General features: G+C 41.5%; 1 protein-coding gene across 5 annotated transcripts in view; it reads right to left on the bottom strand.

The window, feature by feature from the left end:
- The window catches only part of BICRAL (BICRA like chromatin remodeling complex associated protein), a 100,108-nt gene that overhangs the window by 26,943 nt on the left and 47,794 nt on the right, over positions 1-25,371 (bottom strand). For 2 of the 5 annotated variants that reach the window (XM_043907486.1, XM_043907484.1), the window contains exons 3-6: positions 7,524-7,569; positions 7,007-7,055; positions 6,849-6,917; positions 2,381-4,060 (exon numbers count right to left, since the gene is read on the bottom strand). In XM_043907486.1, coding sequence (XP_043763421.1) covers positions 2,381-4,060; positions 6,849-6,917; positions 7,007-7,055; positions 7,524-7,564 — 1,839 coding nt within the window. In that variant the 5' untranslated portion in view covers positions 7,565-7,569. Of the gene's footprint in view, positions 1-2,380; positions 4,061-6,848; positions 6,918-7,006; positions 7,056-7,523; positions 7,570-8,398; positions 9,960-18,608; positions 18,628-25,371 lie in introns of those variants that run through there. The other 3 variants (XM_043907487.1, XM_043907488.1, XM_043907485.1) reach the window with 3 other exon arrangements.

Below are 25,371 nucleotides of genomic sequence, written 5' to 3'. Positions count from 1 at the left end.
ACTGTGTTGCTGTTTAGTTGTTCAGTTGAGTCTGACTCTTTGAGACCCCATATATTATAACCTCTGTCCATGAGATTTCCCAGGCAAGTATACCAGAGTGGGTTGCTGTTTCCTTCTCCAGGGGATCTTCCTGAACCAGGGATCAAACCCACATCTACTGCATTGGTAGGCAGATTCTTTGCCACCAGGGAAGGCCACCAAAAATGTATAACCTGAATTTCATCATGAGGAAACATTAGAGAAACTCAAATTGAGGGACACTCAATAAAATAACTGATTTGTACTCTTCAAAAAGTCAAGGTCATAAAAGATGAGGAAACTGTTTCAGATTTAAAGACATGACAACAGAATTAGGCAGTGATCCTAGGTTGGATCCTGGACCATAAAAACAAAACAAAACAAATTTTATTCTCTCTTGCCGTAAGGGACATTATTGGGAAAATGAACTACACAGAAAAAAGTCTGTAGATTTAATAGTAATATTGTAATAATGCTGACTTCTCGGTTTTGATAACAGTACTGTGGTTATGTAGGGGAATGCCCCTGACTTCAAGAAATAAACCTGTTAAGACTGAAGTATGTAGGGGTCAAGAGGCATCACGCCTGCAATTTACTCTTCAAAACTCTGTGTGTGTGTTTGTGTATGTGTTTGTGTGAAACAGAGAGAGAGAGAAGAATAAAACAAATGGGGTAAAAAGTTAACATTTGGAGAATTTTGGTGAAGGGTACATGAGAATTCTTTACACTATTCTCACAACTTTAATTTTTCTATAAGTCTATTATTTCAAAACACAGAGAGGGACTTCCCTGGTTCAGTGGCTAATATTCCTCGCTCCCAATGCAGGGGTCCTGGGTTTGATCCTTGTTCAGGGAACTAGATCCCACATGTCAGAACTAAGATTGAAGATCTGGCATGCCACAATTAAGACGTGGGACAGCCAAATAAATATAAATAAAATTTAACAAACAAAACACACAAACAGTTTTGATACCAAAAGAGTACACTGAACATCCTTAATCATAAATAATCTGTTTCCTTAGGATTCTTAATGGAATTACTAAGTCAAAGGTATACAGTTTAAAAAATACTGACCTACGTGGTAGAGAGAAGTTTTTGAGTTCTTCTAAATGTGGAGAAGAAAGGCTGGGAAAATGGAGGTGTTGAGAGGGTAGACCACAGCGGGAAGGTAGGGTATGGAACTGGAGCTACAGAACATTCTCAGAATGAGCGAGAGCCAAAAGCCGTAGGAGTTCAAAGATTGGCAGATGGGGTGAGGGACTACAGCTGACAAATGTTTGAAATGCTTTTCAGGAATATCATCTTCACATGGTGTAACTGACTGCCTGGTCATTCATCTGCAAGCAGCCTGGTAAGAACAGGCTCAAGTACTTGGTCCAGTCCACTGCCCTGTATCCTTCCCTCTGTATGCATCCCTCTGTGCAGGCCAGTTACCCACTGCTGAGTCTCAGTGGGTCCCTGAGCCTTTCCAGTTGGCATCCAAGAAACAGCCACGACTTCTCTACCCAGTCCATAGTCATAGGACCTAGTGGCTTCTATATGATGCAAGTGAGAGGGAAGCCAAAGTGTTAGTCACTCATTCGTGTCCGACTCTTTGCGACCCCATGGACTGTAACCTGACAGGCTCCTCTGCCCATAGCATTCTCCAGGCAAGAATACTGGAGTGGGTTGCCATTCCCTTCTCCAGCGGATCTTCCCAACCCAGGGATTGAACCCAGGTCTCCCACACTGCAGGAAGATTCTTTACTGTCTGAGCCCCATGATGTAAGTAAATAATCTGAAATAATCTTTCCTTGTAAATGCCTATAACACATTCCACCAAGTATATGTATTAATATTGGCTCTTTGATCCCCTGGAGGAGGAAAATGACAACCCACTCCAGTATTCTGGCTTGAAAAATCCCATGGACAGAGGCCGGCTAACAGTCCAGGTTGCAAAGAGTTGGACATGATGAGCTAAGCACGTCTGAGCTGAGTGTTTGCCACTTGCCAGGGACCATGCTAAGCGCTTTATACAGATTATTTCACTTAACTTTCTCAATGACTATGTGGGATGGTAGTATTATTAATATAAACTCCATTATACTGATGGAAAAACTTAAGTCTAGAGAGGTTAGGTAAGGTAAGACTTGTTCCCAGTCATACAGCCTAGATTGAAATCCATGAAGTCTCCACCCTAAACCACAAGGCTATGCAGGATAGAACATTTTAACTAAGAAGAAAAAAGGCAATCAATCATAAGTTGAACATCTTAAGATAATAAATTGGGAACCTAGGATGAAAATTATATTCTTACAAATACATATTCCATTCTTCCATTCCGTAATCACCCAAGCATTTGTTTGATAAAGGGAACGTTACCTGACAGAAGAACTGTTGCTGGCTTCCTACTCCAGGTGTGTTACTGAAGGTGCTGGTAGACTTGGAAGAAGGAACTGGAAGACGATGGGATACACTGACCGGTCCTGGAGTCCTGTTGGGCTGGGGCAGCTGATCTCCCGTAAAGTTTGATCCTGATGCACCAGACTGAACCGCAGACCCAAGACTAGGATGGGCAGTGCTGGACGAACTGACAACAGGGAACCGACTAGGTCCTGCCATGCTTGTCACCGAGGGCATGGTGGTGAAGCCAGGTCTTCCTTGGGAGACGCTGCTCTGCCCAGGGGACAGGTGCAAGACGGTGGGTGATGCCTGCTGCAAAGGCACCTGTCCGCCGACGATCTGAGGAGAGGCGTGGTTGACAATCACCGGGCTTCCAGAGGCGGCGAATGTCTGCCCAGACACTAACTGGACGGCGGCACTCTGGTTGTTCAGCATCTGTCCAGAATATGGTTGATTGGTCCTGAGCATGTTGGAAGAGTTTCTGTTCAACATGACATGCTCTGAGGCCACCTGGCCGGAAATGAGCTGAGAGGGCTGAGTCTGAAGAAGCTGCCCATTGATGGTCTGGACGTGGTGTACCGAGTTGGAACTGACAGAAAGGCTTGTAGGTATGAGGAACTGACTCTGGGGTGTGTGAGGCTGGCCCATGGGAGAATGAATAACGATACTGCCCCCGGCGCTGCTCACAGCCTGCGAGGTGACGGGCTTCCTCGTGTTCTGTTGGTTTACGATGTTCACGGACATGTGCGGACCAACCACTGAGCCCTGGGGTGAGCTTGCAGAGGCAAACGAGATCCCTTGCTGAACATGGTGCTGTTGTATTCCCAAGTTGTTCACATTGTATGTGTTTTGCTGACCCATCTGGATAGGCTTTGGCTGGATATTAACTGGGACTTTATTTGAATTTGGTGCAAGACCCCTTTGTATGATGATGTTATGCACAGGTAAAGATGTTTGGAAATTTGTGCTGTTAAACGGAACAGTAACAGGCTGTGCTACTGGGCTGGAACTGGAGTTCCCAAACAAGGAGTTGCCATTAGGAGTCTGTCTGTGAACGAGAAGCCCTCCACTCACATTTGAGGGGGCTTGCTGCCCACTACCCTTTAGTATTATTTGTGATCCATCTAGGTTATTAATAGTCATCATGGAAGGTTGATTACCAAATGACCCAATTAACTGTATTTGACCAGAACCACTAATCTGGCTGCTATTAGACAAATGCTGGCTGGGCACACTGATCCCCACGTGGTGCATAAAGCCATGGTGCACACCCACCGTATTGCTTGCAAACGACGTGCCAACAGGCACATGAGTCACCCCGATAGGCTGCAGTGTCTGACCTGAGTAATTAGAAACATTAGAAGCCTGAGTAAAGGATGCTGATGAAGAGGGATGAAGCTGAGCTTGTGCAAACTGTTGGCTCGAACCTATACTGGCGTCCAGATATGCCTCTTCTGCCAATGTCTGTTCGGTGATATTGGCCTCCTGCAAGGATTTCTGAAGAATGTCGAAAGGTTGGTCCTCACTGAGATCAGGAAGAGGAGAAGACTCAAGTTCATCTTCGAGAAACTGAAGGCTACTTGAAAGTGGCAGTCCATCACTGGGCCCTTCTCCAAGCTGGCTGCTTACAGCTTTGAGGGCTGACTTAGGATCAGCATTCTAAAAAAATAAGCGGGAGGTTACACGGCATATCTCACCTCTGAAAGAGATTCTTAAACAAAAAATGAATCTCACTTTTGAATATGAATAAAGCATAACAGTCTGCTTTTTAGACTCAACTCTCCAAACTGCTTATCTTATTCTGATACTTGATTTCCTTAGTGATGATGTTTAAGTTTGTTTTTTCTTTTTTGGTAAGTATAAGCATTCATTGCTCTGGTAAATTATTTTATAGGGAACAGATCAATAATGCAAACATACTCATGGCTACCTGAGTAGCTTTATTCTTTGAGACAGTGGCACAGGCATTATTTTTTCAGGATTGCTCCCAAGTCCAAAGCTTGAATGGGACTCAGCCTAGGGTATGTGTGTATCCAGAAGACAGCAGTGTCTAGTTCATTGTACCACAGGAGGAGACGTGAATTTTGGGAGTTCTGAGTGTGGTTCTACTAGATGTCCCGAAGGTGTCTCAGATTCAGCCTTGACTTTCAAGGTTTCTCAGAACTCCCCTAGTGCTAACCTGTCCCAGTCCAGGCAAGATCAGTCTGGATGAAAAGAAGCTTCCCATGTGAAATGAGCGAATGGGCATTTGATTTCTTAGAAGTAATCAGCTCATTATGATGCTTTAAAAACTGTATCAGTGTCCTATTCAAGAGTAAAAGTTGGTCACCACCTGTCAAGTGCTCCCTTGTGCATTAGTGTCTGTCCGTAATGAGTCCTTAAGGTCTGGGCATTCCAGTTAGAGACAACAAAACAGGCATATGTAGAGAACTGAACACGGTTACTGATAAATCAGAGACACTCCACTGGGCCAGAAGTTTATCATGGGATATGACAAGATTATAAAAGAAAGAAAAATGAAATCAGTAGTTATTTAACACAGGGTGAAGGCAATGTGAATATACTTAACACTACCAAGCTGTATACTTAAAAATGGTTAGGATGGTAAACTTGTTGTTATATATATTGTAACATAATTAAAAATGTTAAAAGGTGAAGAAAAACATTTAAAAATAGATCAGTCAAGAATAAACAATCCAGGGATTCCTTGGTGGTCCAGCAGTTAGGACTTGGTATTTTCACTGCCAGGACCTGGGTTCAATCCCTGATTGGGGAACTAAGATCCTGCAAGCCACACAGTGTGACTGGAAAAAAAAAAAAAAGAAGAAGAAGAATGAACAGTCCAGTTTTCAAAACCCTAGAAATTCTCAGACGTAGGTTAGTAAGGTATGGTGTTCTGGGGGCTAAAAGACGGGAAGAACCAGGTAGAAAAGCAAGACTAGTTCACCTGACACCCAATTAGAACTTGAAGTCATTTGAAACGAAGTGGGGAAAAGCCACTGAAACCAAGGAGGTTTGTTTGCTTGTTTCTGCAGAGAAAGGTCAAGGCAACAGTGGATTATCTCCTGAGTGGTGATGTTTTCACAGTGCACAAATTAACAGACCATGGGTTTAAAATTTCATATTTTTCAAAGCTTTTAAAATATTTCTACTGCCATGACACAATCCAAGTTCCCCAAAAATACACCCTGAATGAAGCAGCCTGAAGAGTTAGAATTAATACTCACATGGAAGTGGGAGAGCTGGTGAGTAAAAATCATTAGTGTTGGGAAACAGGCTAAATACCTCCTTTATGGGTTACAGGCATGCATGCAGTTATTGCCCACTCAGAATGAATTTCAAAATTGCTACTGATTCACAAGCCTTACAGGAGATAGTGTTGTGACTTTAAAGCCACCCCTAGCATGTGGAGGAGTCTTACATGTTATGATCTGACATACTTTGTATACACTCAAATACGTTAAAGAATTGTACATTCCCAAGAACTTTCTAAATGTTACTCCAATGGTACTCCATATTATGGATGAAGAAAATAAAGATCCTGATGATGATGATGATAAGTTGACATTAACTGAACAGTGTGCCCATGGACTAGTTCCATTCATCTTAACCAGCCTATGAGGTAGATCTATCATTCTCCTGGATTTACAAATAAAGAACCTGAGCCTCATAGAGATTTAGTGATATAAGCAAGGTTACAGAGCTAGAAAGTGGCAGAGCAAGGATTCAAACTTGGGACTCTAGACTATCATCCATGGAGAACAAAGCAGTTAAGAGATTAAAGTAACACGGGCTTAAACACAGCCATCTGGATACAGTTTCCAGGCAGGACTCACCTGTCCTGGAGGTCAGATTTCTTGTCTAGATGCTCCTAGGGTTTAAGGAACCTGGTGGCCTGGGTTCAATTCCAAGCTCTGCAACTCCTGGCTGTGTAATACTCAGTAAGTACCAATCTTCAGTTCCCTCATCTTCAATTATGGATACTAATAGAACCTACTATATACTTCACGGAATTATTGTAACGGTTAGTGAGGTTGATATTTGTTAAGCTCTCAGTGCCAAGAACATACTGAGTGCTTAATAGGTATCAGTTACTATGATCTTTTTCCTTGTTTAAGATGAAAAGGATGAGAACATAACCATAATTCAGAAGGATTTTTTCTTAAAGCTTATGTAACAGTGTTCAAAAGACTCTAAGTTTCTCAGGTTATGTGTCCATGGCATTTTAGAAAGAAAATTGAAAGCTTAGGAAAATAGTAAAGTAAAAATCTTAATAGGCTAAGTTAAAAGTAGAAACTGTCAACATAATTCAATAGATTTTTCCTCTTGTGGCAACTGCAAAAGATGAAGTGAGGATTCCCATCATGATCCAAAAGCAATTATAGCTTCCAGTCACCAGGCATCAATGAGACAGAAACACCTGATCACTGCAGTTTCCAATACTCACACTAGAGTTGGCGAAAATCGAATTTGAATTGGCTGCAGAATATCCTGCATTAGTCAAGTCCTCATTGCTCTGCAAAGGTACAAATTCAAAAAAATGATCACTTGGACTGTAAAAGAAGAAACAAAATGTATGACTGTGACAGCCTGAGTATTACTCACCGATTTATTACTAGGTCCATGTAGAAAATAGTTCAATGCTTGTGGGTCTCTAGAAAACAACCACCAAACAGAGACAACAGCAAATAAATACATTACTTATATTTAGAGTTCACTTTTACTAGGGTAAAAAGAAAATGACATATTAGCTCAAGTAAAATCCTCTCCTTGTTTTAAAACTATTAGTAGTTTTTGTCTGTTTTGTTTTGCTGTCATTTCATTTCCTACTATCACTCATTTCGGCCTCCTAGGATTTCTTAGAAAATGAATTTAATAACGGATTACCTAATGATGACTCCTATGTTAATCCATGTCACTCTGTCTTCCTACTATACCTATAAATACCTATAGGTAGGTATATTATACTTTCCTACTATACCTATATATTTCTACTATACCTCTGATGATTATTTAATTTTTATTTTAAAAACCCACTTGGTTTCAAGGTGCTTATTAGGTTGTTTCAGTACAGCAGACCTCACACACTCAATTCACCCCAGTCCTGGAATGAGCGTCTTACCCAATAAGATCAAGGAGACACGAGTCGTCATCATCATCCATGACAACTATAAAGAGAAGGAATGAGAAAGCACTGTTTCAACACAGCAGATTAAAGCCACCAGCATCAACGCAACACAAAAATATACCTTATACTTTCCTAGGTAAATAACTGTAATTCATGTGCACTTCCCTCTAATTGCTTATTATGAATGTGATTTTTAAATTTTTGTGGTCATTCAAGAGATCAAGTATTCAATTTAAATTGTTTTTATTGAACACAAATCCTTAACTGACAAGTCAAAAAGGAATCCAGACAAATCTAAGGGGGTTGGCAGCAACCCTTCACATGCAATTCCCCAAAGGGCCAGTAAACCAGGAACAGTAACTTCCTCAAAAAGTATAGTGAACAAGAGGAGCAATCACAGTTTTGTTTTTAAAAAAATCCGTGCATACAGAGGTCTTTGAATTTTGTGACTAGATGTTTCCAAACCTGGTGAGCAATCCAGATTTCTAGCCATATTTTCGCTATCTTTAGGAAAACAGAAAAGTCAATTCTCCCTACTTTTGGAGACAGAAGAGGCACCACTGCCCCAGGCAGTACTGTGACAGGCTTGGCACTGAAGGTCCCAAGTTCCTCCCTCCCAGAAGCAATGCCAACTGTTCAGTTGTAAACAGTGTACATCCTAACACTAGAATCTTTAAAGTAGAAACTCTCAACTCCCAGTTCACCCCAGCTCTAAGCCCAGAGCTCCCTCTCTCCCCAGCCATCGAGAGCATCCAGCTCAGCCAGCACAATCGCTGTGTTCTGGCTGAAACAATAACAACTGTACAAATTCCAAGAGCGGTTCTCCCCCTTTTCTTTCTCCTCCCTCCCCCGAGATCCAGGAAACTTACACTAGTGATCCGACACCTGGCAACATTGCTTCGCACCCATTTCGAGCCATGCGTGGAATAATTTACATCACAGAATGCCCAGGCCAAGAGTTCTGGAGCCGTTGGAAAGGGCAGTTGTGAACGGCAGTTGGACGGAGGAATGAAATCCTGAAGAGATGCCCAGAAGAGGGACACGCCCGAAGAAGGCAGAGTTTCTACTAAGGTTTTTTTTTCTTGGTTAAAACTGCCATCTCCTCTCCACTTCCCCCCCAACTTCCCATCCCATCGGTCACAAGGCCAAACAAATATAAAAATTACTCCTGCCACATGGAAGGAAACTTGCTTTCCTCAGGAAGGGTCTGGAAGGGGTAAGTATCCCCCCATGTGGGACCTCCGCGTTGGTGTGGGTGACAGGGTTCAGCTGCTGGTGGATCCTCTGAGTGGATCATTGGTGGAGAGGAGAGCTGATGGGGGACAGGAGGAGGTCAGTGCAGACAGCTTATCCAACGCTAACAGCCATGGCCACAACTGTGGGAGGAGCACGGGCCAAGTGAAATCTGTGTCTAGGACTCAGAGGTTGAGTCACCCAGGGGCATGCTAGGATGACTTTACTCACATGGCTTTTGAGGGGTGAAAAGGGACAGGAAGGAGAAACTGGAAAACTATCATCAAGTAGATATGCTAGAAACTTGTGTGAAGGTCCGCCCTTAAATCCTGACATTTAACATGGGGAGCCACATTAGCTGTTGCTCATTACTGTTCCCTGGGCTGGTCTCCCAGACATCACAATCACATGGACTACATTAGCCAATTATGATGTACAATTAAGCCTATAAAATGCATATTATTTCTTTACTTCAACATGACTATTTAAATGGAGCTCCGCTGTATCCTCTGTAAATTCATTTTTTAAGTGTCTAACAGTTTTCAGAACGAACTAAATGTATGTGAAAAACAGCCTGCATCAGGGCAGAACCCTTTCACACCTCTCCCTGGTTCCCCTAACACCTGTATCAGCTCCTCCAGCGCACGAGATGCCCCAGGGTAACACACACCCCGAGAGGAAGGAGGCACCAGTGGCTCCTCCCGAGTGTCACCGCCACCAAGACTTTCAAGCACAGACAGCCTCTGCCACCCCACAGCTCGGGGACAAGCTGCTCCCTGAGTAGACCCAGTAAAAGAACAACTGTACAAGAGGGATGAAGTTAAAGGCCACTGCACACCCTCCCCTACCAAGTGGGCTGCCCAGACACTCGACAGAACACTTGTTGGCGACATCCACCCTACTCGCGGCATCAGTCCTGCCAGACAGACCTTCTCCTCCAGCGCCCCTTGGGTAGAATGCCACGAGCCTTTATAGTCAGGGCAACTCTGAGAATTCTACCTTTTAAAGGGCCACACTCTTTTCTGACTAAACACTTTCAGATTAGAAGAGATGACTCTTACCTCTACACACCCAGCTCCACATGGTGCCACAACACAGTCACAACGCAGCCCGAGCCAGTATTTCTTTCCCCAGGAGGACAGATGGCCCCATCAGAGTAAATCTACCACAGTGAATGTGTAGAAACTGACTAGGATTCTAAAGCAGAAAGACAACCTGAGGATAGAAACTAATGACTCCAAAGTGAAGAGCTGAGTTTTCTTTGGAAAGATTCCCCCATTACTTCTGGGCTCTTGTTGAAGCCCTCATTAAAGTAATGACTCTGGATTCACGAGATGGGCCTCTGGCCACCCCTCTTCCAAGAGGAAGTCCCTAGATCAAAGGTTACAAACTACTTCTTGGTTTCACACACTAGAGTAAGACACATCCCCTGGGTGATAGCAGTTTGCAGCAGTAGGATCTGGCAGGGAGAGAAGGGGACTGCAGTTCTTATAGGTGCCCCAAGAGATCAGAATGCACTGCCCAGACACCTGACTACCACTTTTTTTAAAAAAAATTAATTTATTTTTATTTCCTGGCCACACGTGGGCTCTTGGTTCCCTGATCCAAGATTGAATCAGCGCCCCATGCATTAGAAGTGCAACGTTTTAAGCACGGACCACCAGGGAAATCCCTGACTACCACTCCTAAAGAAAGAAAGCTAATATTTAAAATTGCTCACACTGTTCTTAATCAAGAAGACAATGTAAAAGTGACATTTCAAATCAGTGGGAGAAAACGTTAGCCCTCTAGAGAAAAGAAGGTGGAGCCATACCTCCTATCTTACACAAAAATAAACTCCAGATGGATCTAAGAGTTAAACGTGGTGGGGCAGGTGAGGGATGAGAAGAGATTTACTGTTTAAGAAAAACATATGGGAGAATTTTGTTTTATAATCTTGGAGTAGGAAAAGGCTAAGTATGTCACAAGACACAGAAGTCTGCCAAATTTGATGACAAAAATTTTTAAAAATTCTGCATGATAAAAGAAAAAAAATGAATAAAAATAAAAAAACAAAAAGTGGGGAAAACAAATTCAGTTCGTATCACAAGCAGCTTTTCTCCCTAATACATAAAGAGCTCATATTTTTAAAAAGGTCAGCTACCCTGCAGAAAATCAAAGGGTATGAAAAATCAGTCCAAAAAAAGGAAAGACAAGTAACCCCTAAACATGTAAAAGTAATCACCCTCACTTAGGATAACAGAATGCAAATGAAAATTACAATGAGATAAGATTATTTGTCAGATTGGCAAAGATAAAGTTTGGTTAAGGACTATGCTAGTCAGGAAATGGAAAAGAGGGACTTTTACACCTAGGTAGTGAGAGCATATGGCAACCCACTCCAGTACTCTTGCCTGGAAAATCCCATGGACAGAGGAGTCTGGTAGGCTACAGTCCATGTAGTTGCAAAGAGTGGGACACGACTGAGCGACTTGACTTAGTGAGAGCATAATCCCTGGAGAGGACAACTACTTTAAAATTTTTAAATGCACGAATCATGTCACCTAGCATGTGCTTGTCCTATAAATATTCTTGCACAAGTGTGAAATGGTATGTGTATAAGACTATCCAGTGCAGGGGACGTCCCTAGCGGTTAGGGGCTAAGTCTCCACACTTACCACGCAGGGGGCATGAGTTTGATCCTGATTGGGGAACTAAGATCCAACACACCCACAACACAGCAGGGATTTCTTCTTAAGGTGATGGAAATGTTGTGGAATCAAATCACTAAAACTGTACACTTTAAAGGGTGAATCTTATGGTACTGAAATTATATTTAAAGCATTAAAAAAAATGAAACGAAAGAGGTATACACCTTTCTTGTTCCTTTGATCATATACCTTTCCAAGTCAGTTTCTACACATCTGCCTCATTATTTTCAATGGCTGTGTAACACTCCATTGTGTGGGTGAATATAATTGATACCAGAAGTGTTGGGTAGAGGGAAAATATATAAAAATGTGTGTATACGTATCCAGACCCTGAAATAAGGCACAAATAACCAGCAATACCAGCTGCTTCTGGGAGGGAAATTGGGTGGCTGGATTTTGGGCTTTCCCTGTTTGGGGCCAGGGTTTGATTCCAGGTTAGGGAACTAAGATCCAACAAGCTGAGCAGCGGCCCCCACCCCAATATAATTAATAAAACAAAGAGGATGGGACGATCCATGAAACACAAGACGCTCAAGTCAGGCTCACTCTACGTAAACATACTGGACATCAAATACTTGGAAAATTTTCAAGCAGTCCAGTGGCCTCAAGAATAACCTACATCAGCTATCTCAGAAGAAATATCTTACAGACAGTTTGATATTCATTAAGAATACAGAAAGATTTTAAAGACTGCCAAGCCAGAGATAAAAGAGGAAGATGGTAGGCTATATATATATATATTTTTTTTTACATTGGAGGAAAAAAATCTGAGCTCTTATATCAAGAAATCTGTTGGTTTCAAGAACAAATTTCAGGAAAGCTAGCTAAGCAAATCAATTCTACTGATTTAAGACATTATAACCTAGGAGCAGAAGAAAACGTTAAAAGTCATAACACAGAATTTCAAATAATTCACCAAATGAAATCTGATATGTGACTGCTATCACAAATGATTCTCTTCTCTCCCTTATATGCTTTTCTGTTTTCTCTTCTTCCAAAAACATTATCTAGTGAAAATGATGACTAGTAAGCTAAAACTTTAAAAGATCATCAAGAATCAATAAAACAGGTTATCTTACCAACATACAAAAAAAATTACTGACATTTGCTTTATTTGTGTTGATTTGGTATAGTATCAGTATATGTCATAATTTCCCAATCATTCACAAATTTGCCTTTAAAAGGTGCTGAGCTAGCACAGGGATCAGTAGGAAACTTTATTTAAGCAGTCCTGAGCTATGGCATGGGCAGTCTTCTCAGGTGATTTCTGAAGGTATAATGAGCTGTAGGCACTTTTATTTTTACCCATATATTTACCAGTTCCAGTGCTCTTCAATCCTTTGACTGAATTCAGATTTTCATCTGGTATCATTTCCCCCGCTCCTGAAGGATCTCCTTGAATATTCTGAAGTACAGATCTGGTGATGAATTCTTTCATATGTCTTTAAATGTTTATTTTGCCTGAATTTTTGAAATGTATTTCACTGGATATATATAGTTCTGTCATTCAGCCACTAGGTCGTGTCCAATGCCTTGCCACACCATGGACGGCAGCGTCCCAGACTGCCCGTCTGTCACTCTCTCCTGGAGTTTGCTCAAAATCCTCTTCAATGAGCCTGTTTTCTTTTGGTTCTTCAAAGATACTGCTGTACTGCTTCTTGCTTGCCCTGTTTCTAAATAGAATTCTGCTGTGGTTCTTACTTTTGTCCTTTTGTACGTAACAGGTCTCCCCTCCCCACCCTCATCCCCCACCCCCAATACAAAGATTTTTCTCCTTATCACTGGTTTTAAGCCCTTTGATTATGATGTGCCTTGGCAATATTTTCTTCATGCTTATTGTGCTTGGGATTCATTAAATTTCCATGATCTGTAAGTTTATAATCTTCCTCCAACTTAGAATAATTGCAGCCATTGTTGTTGTTGTTTGTTGTCCAGTTGCTAAGTGGTGGCAGACTCTTTGTGACCTTGTGGACTGCAGCACAGCAGGCTTCCCTGTTCTTCACTTTCTCCCGGAGCTTGCTCAAACGCATGTCCATTGAGCTAGTGATGCCATCTAGCCATCTCATGCTCTTTCGCCCCCTTCTCTTCCTGCCCTCAATTTTCCCCAGCAGCAGGGTCTTTTTCAATGAGTCAGCTCTTCCCATCAGGTGGCCAAAATATTGGAGCTTCAGCATCAGTCCTCCCAATGAATATTCAGGGTTGACTTCCTTTAGGATCGACTGATTTGATCTCCTTGCTGTCCAAGGGACTCTCAAGAGTCTTCTCCAGCACCACAGTTTGAAAGTGTCAATTCTTTGGTGTTCAACATTCTTATGATCCAACTCTCACATCCGTACATGACTACTGGAAAAATCATAGCTTTGACTGTAAACGGACCCTTGTTGGCAAAGCTATGTCTCTGATTTTTAATAGGTTGTCTAGGTTTGTCATAGTTTTCCTTCTAAGGAGTCTTTTTCTAAGGAAAAATCATAGCTTTGACTGTAACAGACCCTTGTCGGCAAAGCGATGTCTCTGATTTTTAATAGGTTGTCTAGGTTTGTCATAGTTTTTCTTCTAAGAAGAAGTTTTTCTTCTTCTTCAAGTATCTTTTAATTTCATGGCTTCAGTCACCATCCGCAGTGATTTTGGAGCCCAAGATAAGAAAATCTGCCATTGTTCCCACTTTTCCCCCATCTATTCGCCATGAAGTAATGGGACCAGATGCCATGATCTTAGTTTTTTGAATGATGAGTTTTAAGCCAGCTTTTTCACTCTCCTCTCTCACCTTCATCAAGAGGCTCTTTAGTTCATCTTTGCTTTCTGTCATTAGAATGATCTCATTTGCATATTTGAGGCTGTTGATATTTCTTCCAGCAATCCTGATTCTGGCTGTGAGTCACCCAGCCCAGCATTTCACATGATGTACTCTGCATATGAATTAAAAAAGCAGGGTGACAATACACAGCCTGGAAGTACTCTTTTCCCAATTTTGAACCAGTCTGTTTTTCTATATCCGGTTCTAACCGCTTCTTCTTGACCTGCATACAGGTTTCTCAGGAGGTAGGTAAGCTGATCTTGAATAATTGCAGCTATTACTTCATATTCTCTATGTCCTACCCGTCCTTCAGGGACTCCAATTACCTATGAATATGCTGCTTTTAAGTGGTTCCACAGCTCATTGGTGCTGTTTCAAAACTTTTTAAGTGTCCTTTGATATCTCTGGTTTTTATTTAGGATAGTTTCTATTGCTATGTCTTCAAGCACACTAATCTTTCCTTCTGCAGTGTCTAATCACTTATTAATCCTATCCAATGTATTTTTAAATTTTCAACCATTGTAGCTTTCATCTCTAGTAGTTGGGTATTTTTTAAAAATATCTTCCTTGTCTTTAGTATGTTCAATCTTTCTTCTACCTTCTTGAAATTATGCAGAATAGTGACAACTTTTTAATATCCCTCTCTACTAATTCTATCATTTGTATCATTTCTGGGTCTGTTTCTACTGATTGATTTTTTTTTGTCCTTATAATGGGTAGTGTTTTTCTTCTTCTTTGTATGCCTAGTAATCTTTTGGATTGGATTCCAGACATTGCTAACTTTACATTATTGAGTACTGGATATTTTGTATTTTTGAACTCTGTCTAGGACACAATTAGGTTGCTTGTAGGAATAGTTTAATAGTTTGATTCTCTTGAGGTCTGATTTTAAGCTTTGTCAGTCTTTAGTCTAGGGTCAGTTTTGCCCAATGCCCACCTGAGTACTTCACTTGATATTGCAGAATTGTAAAGATTTTTGCACTCTTACAAGTGGAAACACAAACTAGTCTCTGCCCTGTGTGAGCTCTAATCCTTTTGGTTGGTTCTCTCCCAGGACGTGGGTAGCTTCCCTATCGCATGAAGTGACTGGGTATCAGCTGAAGAGCCAAGGGAGACACTCTCCAGGGTTTTGCATTTATCTCAGCACGGCTCTCTTCTCTGGCTCTGCCCCCACGAGTGTAGCTACTTTTACATCCCAGCAACATCAGCTCAGTTCAGGAAGACTACCAGATGCCACCTGGGTTCCTTTACCCAGTGCCGTGGCCTGGAAACCCTCCCCAGACAGGACACTGGGGAAGTTACAGGACTCATCTTACCCATTTTCTCTTTCTCATGAGTCACTGTCCTGGGCTGCCTGATAGTCAATGTCTAATAATCATGTTTTATCTAATTTTTAACTTTTATGAAAGAAAGTCAATCCAGTCCCTATTATTCCATCTTCGGAAGAAATTACTTTAGGAGCTAAGAACAGCTTATATGAGTTCATTAGCATGAATTGTGGGATCAGAGATCCTAAAAGGAGGAGGGAAGGAGAAAAGGAGGACAGTAAATTGCTTTAGTCCTGCCTTCTTTTGTTTTCTACCCTGAAAAAAAGCTTAGGGTACGGGGAAACCCACTTCTTTAATCACTACATTTAATGATGTTGCTCGGTGGGTGAAGAGAGTAAATATTTAACCAATACTCAGCGCCCACTATGTGCCAGTTCTTGTGTTAAGGACTGGGAATTTCAAATGAGTATGACATAAAATGCAAGGGTAAATATAAATACCCTTAGCATTTTTGCAGGACTATAAAAGCAAGGCCAAAATGTAAGTTACTGTGTTTATTTAAGCAAACAATATCCTAATAAGTGTCATGATCAACAAGTCACACCATAAAACAGCCACTTACCCAAGGAAAGTAACTGTCTATGTCACCTAGGATATAAAGTATTCTCATCTTATTTCTTTTATTATATTGTTATGGACTGTTAAATTTTGTAATTGTAAGGCTGTATCAGACTTTCTGGCACAGTTCCTGATTGTAAGGAACTCACTCTCTTTTGGAAGACAGATGCAATAATTCACCACAACGCAATGTAAGAAGTGCTAGAGCTTTTGCAGGGGGTTCCCAAGCTTCTTCAGGTGAAGTCACTGGTTGCTTTTTGTGAAATAATATGACACTTTCCTAGAAAAAAAATGACTATATCTTCACAGTTATACCCATATGTAATAAAAGGAAACTGTCAAACTCAGCATGATGGCTTCTGAGTTTTTCTGTTGTTATTGAACCAAGAACTTCATTTATTTTGTCACCAGCTAGAGCCCACTAGCAGCAAGGGAGTAAGGTGGAAAAAACTCAAACATTATTAGGAGAAAAAGTTAGGAACCAAAGAATTCCTTGAAGTCAGAAAAGATGACCATTATTAATGTAGGCAATTACCAGTATTCATGGTTCAACTCATGAAATGCAAAATTTGGGAATTCCCGGGTGGTCTAGTGGTTAGGACTCTGGACTTCCACTGCAGGGAACATGGTTCGATCCCTGGTCAGGGAACTAAGATCCTGCTGTGCAGCCAAAAGAAGAAAAGGAAAGAAAAAAAAAAGACTTTGAAAGCCTTAAAGTTGCCTTACTTTTCAACTTGGAATGAGGTGGGGTAGACATAAACCTAATAAATTAAGCAATCAAGCTCACTACACAACATACTATAACATGGGGAGAAAGAGGGACATTACAGGGGCTGTGGATGGGGGGGGGTCACTGAATCTGGAAGTCAAGGGGCTTGTTCTGGACACTGACATTGACAACTACTGACACATTCCAATGTTTCAGGGCTTTTTTTTTAATCCTTAATGAAGTTAATAGCCAGGATAGTGATTTTAAATCTTTGATCCCTAGAGACCTTGGATTCTCTGAGGGGTCCAGGCGCAAAATTCCAACACAGCGATAATGACCTACGTTTACTGGCTATAGATCCATTTAACCATATACAGACCAGTGTTTCTCAAACTGGTATCTTTAGAAATAATCTTGGCTGGTCTGAGTTCTCACGTTTGAGAAACATCAACTGATTCTAAAACCAGCCAGAAATATACATGCTGAAATATTTCAGGGCTGATGAAAATTCTTCTTAACATGTTTGCTAAGGGCCTCTCAAATTTTTGAGATCTAATGGGAATCCACTGATGGAAGACCTGTGTATGCATTGTCAGACTGATGTGAAGATGGTCCTGGGGAAAACAACTCTCTTCATCATCCTTTAATATCAACTCCCATGTGGTGCCAGCCTGGGTAGATGGGAGGGTCTAAAACAAAGGAGGACATCAAAAGAGGTTGGGGGTTGAGTCCTGAAAGTCTTTGAGGTGGTTCAAGAGAAACCAAACTCGAAGGAGAGTAACGTGGCATGTGAGGATGCTCTTAACTGTCTGCTCTCCTGTTGCACAGCTAGTGGTGGGAAAGAGCTCTGGGTATTAAGTTACGGCTCGGGTACAGTGGAGTGAAAGTGTTAGTTGTTCAGTTGTGTCTGACTTTTTGTGACCCCACAGATTGTTCCCCATCAGGTTCCTCTGTCCAGGGACTGATGCTGAAGCTAAAGCTCCAATACTTTGGCCACTTGATGCAAAGAGCTGACTCATTGGAAAAGATCCTGATGCTGGGGGAGACTGAAGGTGGGAAGAGAAGGGGGCACCAGAGGATAAGATGGTTGGATGGCATCACTGATTCAATGGACATGAGTTTGAACAAACTCTGGGAGATGGTGAAGGACAGGAAAGCCTGGCGTGCTACAGTCCACAGGGTTACAGAGAGTTGGACACGACTTAGCAACTGAACAACAACAATAAGTACAGTGGACCAAAAGACTCACCTCAAATCTAAATGTTACTAACAGATTTATATATAAGACAATGTTACAGTGCTACCCTCACTGATGATGATGGAATTCCAGCTGAGCTATTTCAAACCCTAAAAGACGATGCTGTTAAAGTGCTGCACTTAATATATCAGCAAATTTGGAAAACTCAGCAATGGCTACAAGACTGGAAAAGGTCAGTTTTCATTCCAATCCCAAAGAAAGGCAATGCCAAAGAATGTTCAAACTGCCGCACAATTGCACTCATCTCACACACTAGCAAAGTAATGCTCAAAAGTCTCCAAGTTAGGCTTCAACAGTACGTGAACCGAGAACTTCCAATGTTCAAACTGGATTTAGAAAAGGCATAGGAACCAGAGATCAAATTGCCAACATCCGTTGGATTATAGGAAAAGCAAGAGAATTCCAGAAAAACATCTGCTTCATTGACTATATGGTAAAGCCTTTGACTGTGTGGGTCACAACAAACTGTGGAAAATTCTTAAAGAGATGGGAATACCAAATCATCTTACCTGCCTCCTGAGAAATCTGTACACAGGTCAAGAAGCAACAGTTAGAACTGGACATGGAAAAATGAACTGGTTCCAAATTGTGAAAGGAGTACGTCAAGGCTGTATACTGTCATCCTGCTTATTTAACTTATATGCAGAGTACATCACGCGAAACGCCAGGCTGGATGAAGCACAAGCTGGAATCAAGATTGCCAGGAGAAATATCAATAACCTCAGATATGCAGATGACACCACCCTTATGGAAGAAAGCAAAGAAGAACTAATGGGCCTCTTGATGAAAGTGAAAGAGGAGAGCGAAAAAGGTGGCTTAAAACTCAACATTCAAAAAACTAAGATCATGGCATCTGGTCCCATCACTTCATGGCAAATAGATGGGGAAACAATGGAAACAGTGACAGACTTTCTTTTCTTGGACTCCAAAATCACTGCAGATGGTGACTGCAGTCATGAAATTAAAAGATGCTTGCTCCTTGGAACAAAAGCTATGAGAAACCTAGTGAAAGTGAAAGTCACTGTCATCAACTCTTTGCGACCCCGTGGACTATACAGTCCATGGAATTCTCCAGGCCAGAATACTGGACTGGTAGCCTTTCCCTTCTTTAGGGAATCTTCCCAACCCAGGGATTGAACCCAGGTCTCCCGTATTGCAGGCGGATTCTTTACCAGCTGACCCATAAGAGAAGCCCAACAATACTGGAGTAGGTAGCCCATTCCTTCCTCAGAGGATCTTCCCAACCCAGGAAATCGAACCAGGGTCTTCTGCATTGCAGGTGGATTCTTTATCAACTGAGCTACCAAGGAAGCCCTGACAAACCTAGACAGCATATTAAAAAGCAGCGATAGTCCTTTGCTGACAAAGATCCACATAGTCAAAGCTATGGTTTTTCCAGTAGTCATGTATGGATGTGAAAGTTGGACCATAAAGAAGGCTGAGCATTGAAGAATTGATGCTTTTGAACTGTGGTGTTTGAGAGGACTCTTGAGAGTCCCTTGGATTGCAAGAAGATCAAACCAGTCAATCGTAAAGGAAATCAGTCCTGAATATTAATTGGAAGGACTGATGCTGAAACTGAAGCTCCAATACTTTAGCCACCTTATGTGAAGAACTGACTCATTAGAAAAGACCCTGATGCTGGGAAAGATTGAAGGCAGGAAGAGAAGGGGATGACAGAGGATGAGATGGGTGGATGGCATTACCGACTCGATGGACATGAGTTTGAGCAAGTTCCAGGTGTTGGTGATGGACAGGGAGACCTTGCATGCTGCAGTCCATGAGGTCGCAAAGAGTCAGACACGACTGAGCGACTGAACTGAACTGAACCCTCAAAATCAGGAATCTTGTCATATTCATCTTCACATCCCCAGCAAATAGCACATAAACAGATTTAATAAATACTGAATAAATATTTGGGGTTTAAATGTAGGGCAGCTGTGATTTGTGTAAAGATTGTGTTCCCAAAGGTATTGTCTTAAAAACTCACATAATCCTAGTTTAATCCTGACAAATGTAAAATTTCCCAAGGTCCACCAGCATTGAAAATTTGCAATTACTAGTGACTTATTAAATATAGTACATCCCATTAAAATTTTTTAGGTGTAATAATGACATTTGGGTCACATTTTTTAAAAGAACTCATATCTTTTAGAGAGGTCACACTGAAATAGGCACAAATGAACTAACTTTTAAGATGTCTGGGATGTGCTTCACAACAACATGGACTGGAGTCAGTTATTAAAAACATGGAATCCTGTCTCCCCTTCCCACTCCAGAGATTCTGGTCCACCAGGAATCTGGGGTTGTAGGGGGCTTTTTCCCTGGCCCCTGAGGTTGGTCACTCTTTTTCCCTGTCACAGCACATACTTGGGCACATTTCAGGAAAACTGGGGAATCTGTCCCCCACAGTAGGCAGTCCAGTTCAGTTCAGTCGCTCAGTCGTGCCTGACTCTTTGCGACCCCACGGACTGCAGCATGCCAAGCCTCCCTGTCCATCACCAAATCCTGGAGTTTACTCAAACTCATGTCCCTTGAGTTGTTGATGCCATCCAACCATCTCATCCTCCATCGTCCCCTTCTCCTCCTGCCTTCAATTTTTCCATTGAGTCAGTTCTTTGCATCAGGTGGCTAAAGTATTGGAGTTTCAGCTTCAGCATCAGTCCTTCCAATGAATATTCAGGACTGATTTCCTTTAGCATGGACTGGTTGGATCCCCTTGCAGTCCAGGGGATTCTCAAGAGTCTTCTCCAACACAACAGTTCAAAAGCATCAATTCTTTGGTGCTCAGTTTTCTTTATAGTCCAAATCTCACATCCATACATGACTACTGGAAAAACCACAGCTTTGACTAGACAGACCTTTGCTGGCAAAGTAATGTCTCTGCTTTTTAATATTCTAAGTTGGTCATAACTTTTCTTCCAAGGAGCAAGCGTCTTTTAATTTCATGGCTGCAGTCACCATCTGCAGTGATACTGGAGCCCCCAGAAATAAAATCTGTCACTGTTTCCATTATTTCTCCATCTATTTGCCATGAAGCAATGGGACCAGATGCCATCATCTTAGTTTTCTGCATGCTGAGTTTCAAGCCAACTTTTCCAGTCTCCTCTAACTCTCCAGACTCAGGTGAAGGGTTGCTTCTTGGTGATCTGACTGAAGGAAATGCTGTGGGTGGGTGAAATTTCATTTGAGGATGCATCACTCTCGACCACCCTCAGTACCAGTCCCTTTCTACTCCTCCCTCTCAAATAATTTATTTCTCCCTTTCCCTCTTTACTGTATTGACTTATATTTGCATTAGGACATCAGCTCCACCAGGGCAGAGGTTTATCTGATCACCAATGAACCTCAGAACAGCGCCTGTCACATGTCAGGAGCTCAATGAACACCCTTAGCTTTATTGAGATATAATTGATAAATAAGACCATGTAAGTTTAAGGTGTACAATCTGATGATTTAACATATGTCTATTAATGTGAAATGATTACTACACACACATCCATCACCTCATATAGCTATTTATTTATTTATTTATTGGTATAGTGAGTACATTTAAAGTCTACTGTCTCAAGAAATTTCAGGTCTAAAATATTTTAGTAACTATAGTCACCATGTTATATATTAGATCCCCAGAACTCATTCATCTTTAACTGAAAGTCTGCACTCTTTGACCAACATCCCATTTCCACCCCTCACCCCAGTCCCTGGCAACCACCAATCTACTCTGCTTCTACAAGTTCAACTTTTGAAGATTCTACCTATAAATGAGATATCTTTGTCTGACTTACTTCACTTCGTTTATGTTTCATCCATTTTGTTACAAAATGGCAGGATTTCCTTCTTTTTATGTTTGACTAATATTCCATTGTGTGTATGTATGTATACATCCCAACTATCCATATGTTTATGTTTACATGTAACAGTCTCTTTATCCATTCATCCATCAGCGGACCCTTGGGTTGTCTCCATATCTTGGCTACTGTGAATAATGCTGCAATGAAAATGAAGGTGCAGCTATCTCTTCAAGATAGTGATTTCATTTCTGTCAAAATACACAGCTAGAAGTGGGGCTGCTGGACCATATGGTGGCTCTATTTTTAATTTTTTTAGGACCTTCCATACTGTTTTCCATAGCGGCTGCACCAATGTACATTCCTACCAACAGTGCAGGAGGGTTCCCTTTGTCTTTATCCATGCCAACACTTGTCATCACTTGTCTGATAGCAACCATTCTAACAGGCGTGGGGTGATATCTCGTTGGGATCAATGAACAGTTTTTGAATTGAACTTATCACCCTTTCCAGTACATCAGCCACATAATGGAAAAACCTTCAACAGGATCAGACACACCAGTTTTCCAAGAAAGCATGCTTATTTTGGACACCAGGTTATTTCTATGGGAGAGCAATCTAAAGTGGAAAACAAAGAATTATATTTAAATCTAGAATGTACAGTGGGGCTAAGTTACGTCCCACTATTCCCCTGCACTCTATTTCTGGTCAAACTGCCACTCTTCTAGCCCCCAAATACAACGCACACTTTCCCAGCATCTGCCCTTGTCCAGGTGACAATTTTTTTACCTGAAATGTTCTTTCTCTTCTGCATCTACTGAAATTCCATCCATTATTCAAAACTTAGTTTGACTCTACCTTTGTGGGTCTCTCTCTGACAACCTTAGGCTGTCTCTTGGATTTCCTACCCAGAATTCTAGAAATTTATCTATTTTTGGCTGCACTGGGTCTTTGTTGCTTTGTCTGAGGGCTTTCCCTAGTTGCAGCGGGCGGGCTCTGCTCTTCGTTGCAGTGCCTGGGCTTCTCATTGCAGCGGCTCCTCTCATTGCAGAGCACAGGCTCTAGGCATGCAGACGTCAGTAGCGGCAGCACATGGGCTCAGCAGTTGTGGCCCACGGGCTTAGCTGCTCCTCACCATGTGGAATCTTCCCGGACCAGGGATTGAATCCATGTCTCCTGCACTGGCAGGCAGATTCTTATCCACTGAGCCACCAGGGAAGTCCTTTTACCCAGAATTCTAAAAGCGACAACCATGTCTTTCCACGTTGATCAGACACTGTTCTGGCTGATTAACTTCATTATGTCTATGCTTTATACCCAACTGAAAGAAGACTTTATACCCAACTAAAAGCAGAACCCAAATGTAAACAAAAAAGTATAAAATGCTACAAGAGTACAATGAATTCTCCCATCCTAAATGCAAGCAACTTTTAGACTGCATGGTTTTTTTGGCATCAGTGAACTGAAAACCCTGGCCCATTACAACAGGCTCTGGCCTCCTTGCTTCCTTGCCATCTTGACCATTTAATGTCCCCTAAATTTAACATGTTACTTTTTCAAATTCTTTGGCTTTGCACTTTTCTCTTTACTTAGAAGATAAAAGACCTTTCTACCAATCTCCAAGTGGTCAACTGACAATATCTCCTTATCTTTTAAGGTTTTGAGTAAGATGATTTTGCCTTTCTTTTTCTTAATATAAATTTATTTATGACTGTATGGGGTCTTCGTTGCTGTGTGGGCTTTTCTCTAGTTGCAGCAAGTGTGGGGGCACTCTCTAGTTGCGATGCATGGACTTCCCGTTGTGGAGCAAAGGCTCTAGGGCACGCAGGTTCAATAGTTGTGGTGCTCCGAGGCACGTGGGGTCTTCCTGGACCACAGATTGAACCGGTGTCTCCTGCACTAGTAAGCAATTTCTTTACCACTGAGCCATCAGGGAAGCCCATGCTTTTCTTAAAAAAAAAAAAAAAAATTACTGAAGCAAAATTCCTTAGTTATTTGTATCCTTACAGCACGTCTGACATTTTACTAGATCTGACATGTGTATCACAAAACCTTGCTTTTCTGATTCCTTTAGTAGCTTACAAGTTCCATGAAAGCTGGGTCAATTCTTTCCATCTTCCTGTCACCAGAGTTTTTAGTGCAATACCTGATACAAATGTGCCCAATAAACATGTTCTGTCAGTTGAATTACTTAAAATTTTAGTCTTAACTTTTTCAGGGGTGATATCAGTTTCTTATCATTTGGTTTCCAAGAACATGCAGCTAGGCTACACAGGGGCACCTTAGCACAACCACAAAGCACGGGATCTGAACGCAGGGTTGGTCAGCCCCTGGCTTATGCTGGATCCTGATCTATCGAGCCAGGCATTCCTGCCGGGGAGAAAAAGCCTTGCGAGGTTGACTGACTTCCCCATCTCTGCTTCAGATCAGATGGTTCAACCCTCTGTCGCATAAGGAAATGTCATTTTTTAAGATCCATATGATAAAAAAAAATTGTTTATCCTTTCATGATAACCCTGTTAATATTTAATGTCTGTGTGTGTAATTCACTTAAGTCATGTCGAGCTCTTTGTGACCCCATGGACTGTAGCCTACCAGGCTCCTCTGTCAATGGGATTCTCCAGGCAAGAATATGGGAGTGGGCTGCCATGCCCTCCTCCAGGGGATCTTCCCGACCCAGGGATCAAACCCTTGCCTCTTTAAGTCTCCTGCACTGGTAGGCAGGTTCTTTATCACTAGTGCCACCTGCAAAGCTCATAGTATTTAATAAACCTTCTTAAAATGGGGATTTATGCACTGAACATAAAATAAATCCTAGAGTCCCCAAATTTTGAGCAGTTAATTTATTATACTAATAATAGTTGTGTTCATTAAGACTCAGAAGTAAAAGATGAAGAAGAGTCTCTGGCATAGCCATGTAGGGTTTCTGAGGGCATCAACACTAGATTTTATAGAAAAAAAAAAAATCCAAACTCTACAATATAGGAAAAACAGATGCTCTGCCAAAAATGTTTTCATAATTTCTTTACTGTGCTTTATAATTGACAAGATTTTAATGACTATGGAAAACAATATCCAGGAAATGACTGAGAAATGACCAAGAAATGTTTCTGTACTAATTGCTACTAAATGCAAGTAAGTAAAATTAAGTTGAAACTACCCTTGTGATAATTCACAATGTATCACTACATAGAATAATAAATACTAAAAAAAATGAGTCAGTTCTCTTCAGTTACACTACATTTCAAAGAACTCTCCTATTATACTTCCAAATAAAAGGTGAATTTGTTTTGATCACTGATTGCCATATTTACTACGTTCTTCCACTAAAAATAATCAGTCATTCAGAGAATCGACTCCAGTGAGAATCTGACTTAGCAAAAGGAAGCAATGCCAACGCTGAAATAAACACTCATGAAGACAAACCTGGTTACGCATCAACCAAAAAAGCATTAGCCAAAATTTTAGGAACAGGAATTAA

Source organism: Cervus elaphus, chromosome 7 (genome assembly GCF_910594005.1).
Source record: "Cervus elaphus chromosome 7, mCerEla1.1, whole genome shotgun sequence".
Lineage (NCBI taxonomy): Eukaryota > Metazoa > Chordata > Mammalia > Artiodactyla > Cervidae > Cervus > Cervus elaphus.
The sequence above is the reverse complement of the archived record's forward strand: the minus strand, read 5'-3'. Positions and strand labels throughout refer to the sequence as shown.